The following is a 12,992-nucleotide window of genomic DNA, read 5'->3' as shown; positions in this document are numbered from 1 at the left end:
TTAGATTAGAATGGTATATGATATAAGCAGCAACTACTATTATGAGATTATCATTTGTTCACTAGATCATTAGTGGATATATAAATTTTAAGTTATGTGTATGATATGAGATCCATGCATTCTCATTAAATGGGTCAGGTTGGTAGTGATGGTCCCAAATGGCTTAAGTATCAGAGCAGATGTTGTAGTAACAAATTAGCTTGCAGTGGAAATTATACTATTTTTAGTATTGAAAAAAAGGATAATTAGGGGGATGTAAATGGGAATTTTAGTCAAATAATGATCTTCTTCTTTTGGGATTATTTCACATTCCCCCAAAAATGTTTTCCAGGATTACACAGGTTTATTTTCTTTTTTATATATATTAAATGTTAGGGTGAGGGAGAAAAGTCTCACATGTTACCTCAATGAAGTGAAGCAACATGTAGTAAAAAATTAACATCTGATATATAAAATCTACACAGTCATTTTGAGATATTGTGTAAAAAACATAGATGCCACACACAACACCTGATATACTTGCTTGTTAATATCATGTTGTAAGTAACTCATATCAATGACTTACGTGACAATTGCATTGTACATTCTCTAAGTTGCTTAATATGTATATTTTATTTATTAAAACTTCTCGCTGCTATGCCCAGGGTTATTAAACTCCAGACATATTAAACTCTAGACAATTTACATTAAATATAAAAAAACGTTCCTGGACAGATAGGCCATCTCACTTTCCTCTGAACTCAATTTTCTCTAATATAAAGATTCTATCTACTCAATTATCTGTGATTCTAGTACAGGGAATTCATACATTCAGACATTCACACACATGCATGTGCACACAAAAGAAACAATATTTGTAGGCAATTTTAAATAATATTTTTAACTATTACTCCTTAACTATATAGCCAATTGATATCTTTCTTTACAGTTGTCATGAAGCAGCCAAAATTATTTTTTCTACTTTACTTTTCTTACCACTCACAATGGAAGTTTTAATGAGTGTAAGTATAGTTAACATGCAAACAAAAGAGACAAATAACGTTTTTTAATTTCTATAGCAGAAGAGAGGTTTCTGAGTAATCAAGAATTTTACAAAACCAAATATACAGAATAGATTTCCTTTACCACTAGATTGTTAAAGACAGTTACAGTCTCAGGAACAAGATTATTCAGAAGATTGTCCTCCAGTCACTTTGCATTAAAGTGTAATATTTTAAGTTAGTTCCAATATAGACTATAAAGATAATTGTATAAATTTATTTCCTAATGTTAATTTATCTAATGATATGTTTAACAGGACAAATCTGACACCTGATTAACCTGAAGGGAAAAAATAAAAATGAAACAATTTAATGCTGTATTTAATCTGAAATGCATTGTTATTTAAATTCTATTAATTCAACACTCCAACATGATTTATTCATTACTTATACATAATTTTTGGGAAATCCACAAAAGATAAAGGGCAAACCCTATTATTGTATCAAAACAATGCAGTTGTTTAGATTGGGTGAGTAAAAGGGAACAGAACTAAGAAGCACTGGCGAATGAGGATATCCCTGAGAAAGAATGCTATCTTGGATTCCTCCTTTCACAAATATGAACTTCTTTGGTATTGATGGTACTAAGGGATGACATTTACAACTTTTTTTGTACCTAAGTTCCTGGGAAAATATCACACAAACTCCCGCGCCCTCCCACCCCCATGGATTGCATTTGTTGGTCTTTGAATCTTCATTCTTTTTCTTTTCTTTTTTATTATACTTTAAGTTCTAGGGTACATGTGCACAATGTGCAGGTTTGTTATGTGTGTATACATGTGCCATGTTGGTGTGCTGCCGGAGCTATACCTAATGTAAATGACGAGTTAATAGGTGAATCCTCATTCTTATGTTGGAAGACAGGAAAAATGCAAATGAGTTATTTACAAGAGCAAAATAAATATAAAACTATTAAAGTTGCATATAAAGGTCTTATTAACTGTACTGCTTATTCCAAGTGTCTAAACCTACAATTTTGTAGGCAAGGAATACAATTGAAGAGTGATATTTATGAACACTGTGAGGATGCTTCAAAAGTAAAATATCAGTTTATTGTTTTATCTAAAGTGAAATGTGCCTATTGAATTACATTTTTCTTTTAACACAGTCATCTATATGATTGTTATGATACAGAAGAGGACTCTGTCATCTCTAACTCCACCTACCTCACCTCATATACACACAACCTATCCACAGCCCACAACTCAGCAAAGTCTATGGAGAACTGTGTTAACAGGGACCAGTGAAGAGAGCATTACGAATAGCTGATCTTACCATAAGACACTGTTGCAACATTATCTAATTCAATGGGTTATAAGTGATGTCTTGTATTCCTTCTCCTTATCTGAAGTTTTAGTCAAATTATCTCAGAGTTAGAGGTATAAATTATACAAATATATTTAGAACAAAAAATTCCATGTGAAACATATATTTCCAGGGTGATCATTCTTAAACACTTATATATCAATTATTTCTAACACAATTAGTTAATTCGTTACTATTATGCTGGTGTACACATGCATCTATTTCAGAAGGCGTTGGTGTATAAGGTAACAATAAGTCATGCAAACACATGATCTTACATCGCTCTAAGAGTTTTGCTTTCTGTTGTTTTTAAGATTACAAGTGTAAAAAAAAGGTACAGATACATTTTAATCCAAATTACTTGCAGGTGCTGTTCTTTTTTTCCTTTATGATAACAATGTAGTCAAATATTAAATTTCTAAGAAAAATCATTCTAAAAATATTAGCAGTATCAAAGTTTCAGCTTGATAAGCATTCTTTCGTATTAAACATAGTAAAATAAGAATGACTACAGTTTCCATGTACATTTCTGTTCACAAAAGTGTTTGCTTTAGCAATATGATCTGATATGAACAGAATGAAGTTTGAAAAATGAGAAGCTGTTGTGGTTGTTAGCTGGAAGCAGGGATGATGGGATTAATTTTATACAGGTGGTTGATGACTGATGGAGGTGGAGGCATTTTAGGAGGAAGTTGGTATTTGAGAAAGAGTCACTCTACCTGTATAGCCCAGCGAATTGTCATCGTTATCAGAGGTGGGGATCGGCGTCCCGTTGTCGCTCCCCCTCTCTAGATCTTCAGGGTCTGTCGGAAACAACACCAGAGCTGCTGATGGGGTCACAGTGGTAACAGTAGCTGCCATTTCGATCACAGCATGTCCAGACACAAGTAAATCCACATGTGACAGAAAAACACACAAGGACAACACACAGCACACTTCATCCTTGCCCCTCCTGCGGTACACTAAGCCCTGCGAAGGTCTCAGCATCATGGTTTACAGTTTCTACTTTTTCTCCTTAATTTCCCTAATTCTCTGCTCTGCCTGCACCTTTGCTGCACTTCAAAGCCGACGAAGGGCTCCGACTGCCCTCTGTGAGGCCGCCAGCACGGACTGAGGGAGCATATGGAGGAGGGAGAGGGCAGGGTGGCTGAATGCTAGCATTGCTAATTTTCTACCTTATTGTTAATCAAAGCTATTGACTGTGATCACTCCCCATCATCGCTCCATCTCCTGGCAATTACAGACTCCAGACACTGTACCTCATATGAGGCAGGGAGGATGTGGGGAAAAATAGGTCTTGTCAAATAAGAGGGAGGATGATAAAAATGTCATACTTTTTTTCTGAGAAACATGGAAGAAAGCCGTGCAACATTACATCTTTCAGAAGGCAACCATCTCTCGTCTTTAAGGACTGATACAAATTTACTGCAATGAATACATGACTCAAACACATGTAACTTTGGATATTTTAGTTTGGATATTTTAAAACATTCCAAATTGTTTGAAATTCTATATCACGATCATCCGTGTAAGTATTTTCATTCAGCTATGCTTATTTTTCTTAAGTAAAAAATGCATTTTTTTTCTGTTTTTCTTAAATTGCACATTAATTTTCCTACGCAGAATTTTAGAGGGGAGGCTAGGCACAACACTCCAATTTCCACATCCACGGTGGGAGTAGCAGAGTAGCAGTATGTGTGTATACAGAAGCTCATTGACACCACTAAATTTCCCTGGTGCACAATCAGTCTGCCTGTCATCTGTATGTTAGATAACTGTGAGCGGTGTTCACAGGTCTGCCACTGAGAAGCAGACACAGACACAATACAAACCGAGAGTGTCCCTCCTAAATCAAATAAGGTAGAGCCATAGGTCATTCAAGTTCTGATGTTCTGCAGGCTTTAAAGAGAATCACCTTGAACATTCTCTACAGAGGAAGGATTTCTTGCTCTGAGCAGGGAAGAAGGGCAGATGTTTACTCGGGGAACAGTGTGTCACTTCTGGATGAGCCAGTGAGTACATGCAGGTAATGCCCTTCTAGAAACATCACAGAGGTCATTAATTTTGTGTCTCCACTAGCTAGGTCGACATATTTTGTCTTAGACACACAGCTATTCAGGGATGATTTAGAAATTCTTCAAAAGGAATAAAAAGACTAAGATGAATCCACTTGGTTTTTTTCATGCAGCATATTTATCCCCACTAATCTCCCTGCTTTCCCTCCTCCTTCCCATAAGTATCACATAATTATAATAACCTGATGTGGCTAAAACAAAAAAAAAAAAAAAAAAGTTCAGATCTGTGCAGACAAAAGAGAAAAGATATTCTTTCTTGCTTTATTCGTCCTTGCCTCTCTAGTGATGGTTGCTGTCATTTTACCCTTAAAATAGACGCTGCAAGAGATAAAGCAGAAAGTGTCCACTTTACCTTTTCAGCCTGTGAACTTATTACATGCACATGTTGTTTAGGTCAAACTTCCAAGTCACACCAATGAGAAAGAATGGGGAGCAGGCATTTTTGTGTGTTTTGAGGCAGTGTTCAGAATGTTCTGTCACAAGTCATCTAGCTCATGCAGACTAACCAAATATGAGAGGTTGTTGTAGGAAGATCATCAGAAATTTCTTGGTCAAATGCATGAAACAGCTTTTAAGAAAACCACCCTGCTTACCTACAATCTTGTTTTAAATGATAGAATGTGTTTAGAATCACTTTAATTTTATGGATTTTTTTTTAGTAACACAATGCAGACTTTTAAGGGAAGTTACTACTTTTAATTTACAATCAGTTATTTAATGTGGACCCATACATTTCTAATCACTCTGTTAAAAATACAGTACAGTATCATCCAAATCCACGATATAAATCAGCATGTCTACAAAATATTACAAGACTTTTGGGATGAGGTTTGTGTAGCTTTGTTATTGAATTCTTCCTGACAATGGGGATATTATTATGAAAACAACAGAGATGAGGAAGATAAGTTTATGGTCATTTGAAATGAGATACCTAAATCATATAAAATAGATTTTCCCACCTGCATGTAACCTATCTTAAGTGGCTTATAAATTTGCTTCTCTGTTCCTACTCATCACATTTCTGGCCCCTTCTTAAGCTCAGGAAGGAATAGATTTTTGCATTAATCAATGAATCTTACCATATCTCTACCTTGTTCTGCCTTTAATTAATGGTATGTTAGGCCTAAAGGAAACAAAAGGTGCTATTTTTAGCTGCTTTGCTAAGTTTTTTCTTTCTTCTCCTTCCTGTCAAAATATAACAATAACATGAAATAGCCATTGACTCACTGCAAGAGAGCTGGAGGACTAATTTAAGACCAGTCCGAAAGACATTTACTTAAATTTCCCATTAAATAGCATTGATTATGCGAGCTATGGACTAGAAGATAGCGAGGAAGAGACTATTGTGTATTTACCATATCTAAAGGAGGTCTTCTTATATTCCAGCTCTGAATTTAGGGCTACCCATGCCTGAATTGAAATAGGTTCAGCTGCAATTGGTAAAAGCTGCCATCCCATCAGAAACACACTGGCATTAGAGGTGCTGGGTTTTATGTGTCTGTCACCCCCATTATAATCTAAATTCCTGAGGGTCAGGTATTCTGTCTGCTTCTCATTTGTATACCTACCCACTTTACATTGAATCCAAGTTAATAAATAAATTAATAAAGAGATGGTAACCAAGAATGCAAACCTTACTGGAGTGATAGGCGCTCGATCTGAAACAACTGAAAATGATGTGAATTGTATTTTCTGCACCAGTATTATATGCAGAGCGGGGATAAAAAGCTTGCTATAAATAAACTCATATGCTGTTGTACATCCTATATCCTCAAATCCATACAAACAAATAAGGCATCTTTCAATATAAAAAGGAAGTCTTGAATCACAACATCATAGTCATTCATGGTTGGAAATGGGTCAGATGGACCCTCATAATAACCTTTGATGAGATGTATGCGTTCCTGTGAATTTCGTGGCCATTGGGCCTTCACTGCTTTTCAGGGTGATCAATTCCAATTTTAGAATTAAGTCCTGTTTTTTAAATTTGTTTTAAAAAATCTGTCTTCTAGATTTTCTATCCATTGACTCCAAGTCTGGAGGAATGTACACTAATGCCTCAGCCATGACAGCTTGTTTCCCTCCACATACTCCTTAAATAGTCGTGTTTCACACAGCTCCAGATTTCATCCTGTTCCATGCTGTCTGTAGATATCTTCATCTGGGCTCAGGGCTTTGATTATTTTTCATAACATATGCAATTTGTACATTTCTCAACTGGATGCTCTACCGACAACCAAATTTTATTTCCATTGGTGATTCAACTTCATGTAAATTCCAAGAAGCCTCATACCTTTTCTCACTCAACACTAAACTCATCATCTTGTCTTCAACCTACTTCTTTGCTATAGTCCCTACCTATGTTACATATTTTACATAAATATTAAAATATTTTTAGTATTCTACAATTCAGTAAAAAGTTAGCACCTGAGGTTAAAACTGAACTCTGACCTATAGGCTTATTGTTTATAAATATTTTGCTAAGTGGTTTTATATGTTTTTGTGTAGGGGTTGTATGGCATACTTAAACTTACAATATATAAGGTTATATGTATGTATATATACACATATATACACACACATACATACAAGTATATACATATACACAAACAATATATGAGTGAACCATCTTAAAACAGTCTTTCATATATAATAACAGCAACAATTATATATACACACACATAAATACATATATATACACACACACACAGTGTATGAGTGGACCGTCTTAAAACAGTGTTTCATGTATATAACAACAGCAACAACTATAAAAGGAAATAAACACCTATATCTTCCTTTACAACATAAATTATGTCTTTAAGGAAACTTTGTGTTTAAATATAACAATTCATTAAATGTTTGCATCTTTAAATATTAATTATTTTTTAATTGACAAATTTAAATTAAGTACAACATGATGTTTTGAGATATGTATGTATACATTTTAGAATGGCTTAATACAGCTAACTAACATATGCATTACCTTATGCACCCATCATTTTTTGTAGTGAGAACACTTAAAATTGAGTGTCTTAAAGATGGTCAAGACTACAATACATTGTTATTAAACACAGTCATCATGTTGTACAATGGGTATCTTGAACTTATTCCTCCTAACTGAAATTTTATGTCCTTTGGCCAGCATCTCCCCACACCCCTACATCTATTTAGTGAAAAATGGTTGGAAGACAGCATATTTTACAGTGCCAAAGTATCACCCCAGAGGGTATTTGCTAACTTGGAAGTAAAAAATACACTTTGATAATTGATAGATCAGACAGTCATATCTGTAATTCAGTGATCAAACTTACTATCACCAATAGCAGGCAACTAAGAGTGAGAAGACCATTCTGTAATATGGTATACTATATCAGCTATGAAGCCTTTCTGAAAAAAAATTGTTGATTGTTCAATGAAGACTCAAGGTACAGCTTAAAGTTTCCAGAAAAAAATGACATACTTGTCATTTAGATACATATTGACATACTTGTTTTTAGATACACATGTGGAATAATTAAGGCATGAGATATCATATCTCTAACTCACACCCAAATGGTTGAATAAAAACTACCTTGGGAGAAAGAGATACAGAAAATATGACGTAACATTATCAATCATTCAATCTTTTTTTTTTTTTGAGATGGAGTTTCAGTCTTCTTGCCCAAGCTAGAGTGCAATGGCATGACCTCAGCTCACTGCAACGTCCACCTCCCGGTTCAAGCAATTCTCCTGCCTCAGTCTCCTGAGTAGCTGGGATTACAGGCATGCAGCACCATGCCCGGCTAATTTTGTATTTTCAGTAGAGAGGGGGTTTCTTCATGTTGGTCAGGCTGTTATCGAACTCCAGACCTCAGGTGATCCACCCGCCTTGGCCTCCCAAAGTGCTGGGATTACATGCGTGAGTCACTGCACTTGGCCCAATCACTCTGTCTTTTATGAAAAACATTTAAAAAGTTTAAAGGATGGTGGATGAAAATGTAATGATCTAAAGTCTTCTCTATAATATGCAGCAGACGATCATGCAATGGTATTTCTCTTTCACTAGCGGTATTAAAATAGGTAATATTAGTTTTGTAGTACAAAGACTCATATTTGCAGTAGCATTCAATCCATAGATATTTACTTTGTTTATTATCCCATGGTAGCCAGTGTTATATTGGGGAAATGTAGAGGCCTAAGAGAAAAGTCTGTTGGTTTAAATTCAGAATTTTATTTATTTATTTTTAATTTTTAAATTGGGTTTGTAATCACAGCTCAAAACATTAGGGTTTTCAACCTTCTTTCCTTCTGTCACACCCAGTTATGTATAATAAAAACATAAAACATAAAAAAACATAAAAAGCTTCTTCCTTTTGCCCAACTTACTATAACTTGTCAAGCTAGTTTCTTTATAGATTTGCATTATCACAGTGCAGAGCTTTGGCATTAATTGACATTTTAAAGATGACCATTAATAAAAGATTAGGGAAAAGCAAATGAATATAAACTACTATCAATATGAGAATTGTGTTCTACAAATTGGATCAATTCTCATTGATTCTTTCCTACTAATCAAGAGGAATGCATGGAAGGGATACTTTAAATGGAGTACTGAGAACATTTAATTAGAAACCTAGGCAATGAATTATAAAATCAAATACAAAAAAACCCTATATTTTTGAAGCTTTAAATTTGAATCAAAGTTCTATAAAATCAAATTTAATTTAAATTCGAACTTCTGTTTTAATCATGTATAGCCCAAATTATTGTTGAATGTACTTTATTATCTGTCCCTTTTTTTGAACTGGGAATAAGGGGAGAAATATAAATTATGTTATAGACAGTGAGAGGAAAAAAAATCAGTAGGTGCTTTTAGGTGGTGCCTCCTTAAAAATATTTAATGAGTGATGCAAATAAAGAAATATATTTACAATAGCTGAAGAAATCCATGAACATTAGATATAACATGTCTGAAATTTAAAAATTACCACTAAATATTGAATAAATTATTTTTAAAACAGCAATATGAGAACAGAAAACAATGTGTTACAACCATCTCTAATTTTGCTGGTATAAGAAAAATCAAGGTTGTTTCTTTATATTTCTTTCAAAGATAGAAGAACCATGATTACAATTATCCAAGTGGATAATACTTGCTAGAAATTGTGTTTTGATAAAATAAACAAAACGTTAACCTTGATGTAAAATCTGTTTTCAAATAAATTTTTTAGTGACTGGATAGTTCTTTCAAAATTTGAAAACTTTGTCTTCCAATAGTTTTGAGAAAATAAAAAATGTTAGAGTAGTTTATTATTTGGATAAGCTCAAATAATCTTAATGGAGAGTAGGTAATTTTATCCTGTGGCCTGAGATGCCAGGACTGTACTAAAGAAAAAAAAAAAAAAACAAAAACAAAACAAAACAAAAAACAGATTTCATACAATGATCTCAAAATACGTTACTGCTTTTTTCTCATTTTCTGGTGTAGGTGATTAGATAACTGAATGAATCAAATGTGGAGAAACGAAAATAAAACCTGCACTGATTATGATCACAAGTAATGTTCATATAATGCTTTAGTCTATTTAATAGAACACATCATTTTATATGCATATATGTGTTCTCATGTAATGCTGACAATTCTACCATGATCCTAGCCACCATCATTATGATTCTCATCAGTATTTCCGTTTTCAAGATACCGAAACCGAATCTCAGAGTTCTTTTGCTTCCGTCATGCAACTAGTAAATAGTGGATCTGAAATTTGATTTCAGATGATTTCCGACTCCAAAGCACTCCACTTTTCACTACATACCATGACCTCCTTTTACTCATCAATCTAACTGTGGGAACTAGATGGCATTTCAATAGCCTACAAACAATGGGACACCAGGTTAGTGATTCCTTTCTAGTCACTGAACAATAAGATTGGATAATTTCACAAATCCTTTTCTGAGGTCCAGTAAGCATATCACGAGAACTTCTTCATGTGCACTTTCACAGACAGAATAAAATAAAGTATTTAATAAGGTAGTCAGTTGTGTTGAAGCAAGAAATACACAATCAAAGATTAAAATGGGGTTCCAAAGCATAAGGCTTTGCCTACAGTGTTTCAAAATACATTGATTTTGGGGATCAAACTACTGACTGAAATCAAGACACATTGAGTTTTTTTTTTGACAATTATTTCTTCAACAACATAGGCACATCTTTTGGTGTAAGTTTAAGGGTGACTAAAACAGGGTCATGTTTTATTCATCTTCCTACGCCTAGCCCTAACACAGTGCTTAAGAACAGAGTAGACAATCAATACATTTTTTGTTGAATGACTAGATGAAACACTGGGCCATAGTTTTGTTGGAGTCAAGAGTTTAAGATGGAAGTAACTTTTCTCAATGAATGAACATGAATTAATTCCTTATTTGGGATGTTGGCATATACATATCTATCTAAAATACTATAATCACCATAAATCGAACTCAGAACTACAGTATGGTAAATCACTATTTCTAGTAGAATGACATATTCCTTCCTCTCTCTCCCCTGTAAATGTAATGTATACATTTGGAAATAGAATCTTATTTAACTTAATTCAGGTAAGGGTCTTACCGGTAAGAGTTTTTTTTTCTTGTTAAAGGGGATGATTAACAAACTGGATATAAAATGTAATAAATTGTGGTAATACTAAAAACTGAAAAAAATTACAGCATGAATAAACAAGGAAGGTTTTTCAATATTGCCAGGTAGGTGAATTATATTTAAGTTTTACAAATTCCCTCTGATTTTAGGAACTTCTAATCTAGATATATAGATATAGATATAAATATAAATATAGATACATTCTGATTTGAATGAATGGAGTGCATTTTTCTGAGAGGCTCCTCTTGAAACTAAAGTGATATGATAACAAGTTGGAATTATATTTCATTTGCTTATATTACATTCTGTTTTTGAATCTCCAGAAGTGTTACAATTCTGAAAAAAGTAGTAGAGTAACTATACAAAAATTGTCAAATACAATTTGGTTTAGGCTAATTTGGGGTACATCTAGCTACACCAGACTGATGAAATTTGAGTAAATAAAAGGCACCTAATACATATTGAGGCAAGAACATCAATAACAGATATATATATATATATATATATTTGTCTGCTATTATATATGTATATACAAAACAATTTTATTAACATAAAATAGACTAGTGCAATATTAGGAAGGTAAATTCATTAATAGATAAGCCTGTGACTCAGAAGAATATAAATGCCACAGAAGAAGCTATTGATTCATTTTAATTCAACTTAATTTGACTAAACAAGATAGAGTACCTCCTGTATGGAAATCATTCTATTGATGGAGAAATGACCATAATTTAAAAACCATTTGTTTCCATATCTCTCCTAGTGGAAACACTGACAAAGTGGAGCTCTTAAAGTAGTTGGGGAAATTATGCTTCAGTATGACACAACATGTTTTTCTTGATGTCTGAATGTTTGGTTTAAGAAGGTCCTGGAGGTTATCATAAAAATAATGTGATGACTACCCCTTTATAGCATTAAAAACTGAGCCAATTGTCCGGTTGAGGTCTGCATTTATTCAAAATCCTCAAATCCAATCCTCAATAATATCTGACGTGACCCATACCTTGCTGGGTTGGAATTTAATCTTCAGAGATTTGCTGCCTTGAACTTTACTGTAAGAGTTAATTTCCGGTCTATTTTACTAATACTTCTGGCTCTCTCCATCTGTTGACTTTTTTTTGTCATTTTCTCCACCCACTTTGCCCTGGTATTCAAAGGCGTTTCTTTTATTGTGCTTAGCATCTGCTACTGTTCCACTCCCTTCCAGTCAAAGCAAAGTAACTGCAACACAGGCTAATTAAATGGTGCTTGAAGTTAGTTAACAGGTGGTGTCCCAGCTGCCCTTATAGTATGAACAAACACATCCCACATTTTCAGGCACAGAAATGGCACAAGAGCTATCCCTAAATTAATGGAGTACTCCTTTTATAGCATTAAAATGATGGATGGGGAATCAGGAAGAAATAGAATCCCTTTTGTAGATGTAGCTACCTGGGTTTGAGGTACGGTGATCACATCTGAGATCTGAAGTAAAAACTGAGATCTCCTTATCCTTTACTCAGTGCTCTTTTATCATCATTGTATATGTAAATTTGTTGCCACTTCCCTTAAGTATGTTAATAATCCATGTTCATAATCACTGCTACTGGTTACTGTGTAGAATGATATTCAAGTAAGATTCACATGTTTTGTTAAAGTCAGCCAAAATATCCAATTATTTACTTGACATTTTGGAATCACTACAGCTAAATATATGTTATCATTTATTTAGATAATCAATATAGTGTAATGTTTAGAAGCCACTAGCTAACCCTGTGACTTTGGGCAAGTTACTTTATTTATTTATATATTATTTATTGATTGACCTCAGTTTCTTCATCTACAAAATGTAAAATAATAGTATCTATTTCACAGGAGTGTTGTAAGCATTAAATAAGCAATTATTTATAAAATCTTATGATAACCCTGTATACTCAGTAAGAAGTTAGTAAAAGTTTGCTATTATTATAATTC

General features: G+C 33.8%; 1 protein-coding gene across 1 annotated transcript in view; it reads right to left on the bottom strand.

Annotated features, from left to right (window-relative positions):
* ROBO1 (roundabout guidance receptor 1) overlaps nucleotides 1–12,992 on the bottom strand; it is a 1,175,986-nt gene that overhangs the window by 511,031 nt on the left and 651,963 nt on the right. Inside the window, exon 3 of the mRNA XM_026457249.2 lies at nucleotides 3,065–3,148. Coding sequence (XP_026313034.1) covers nucleotides 3,065–3,148 — 84 coding nt within the window. The remainder of the gene's footprint in view (nucleotides 1–3,064; nucleotides 3,149–12,992) is intronic.

The sequence above is a fragment of the Piliocolobus tephrosceles genome, chromosome 2, assembly GCF_002776525.5.
Source record: "Piliocolobus tephrosceles isolate RC106 chromosome 2, ASM277652v3, whole genome shotgun sequence".
Taxonomy (NCBI): domain Eukaryota; kingdom Metazoa; phylum Chordata; class Mammalia; order Primates; family Cercopithecidae; genus Piliocolobus; species Piliocolobus tephrosceles.
This window is presented reverse-complemented; position numbering and strand designations above follow the sequence as displayed.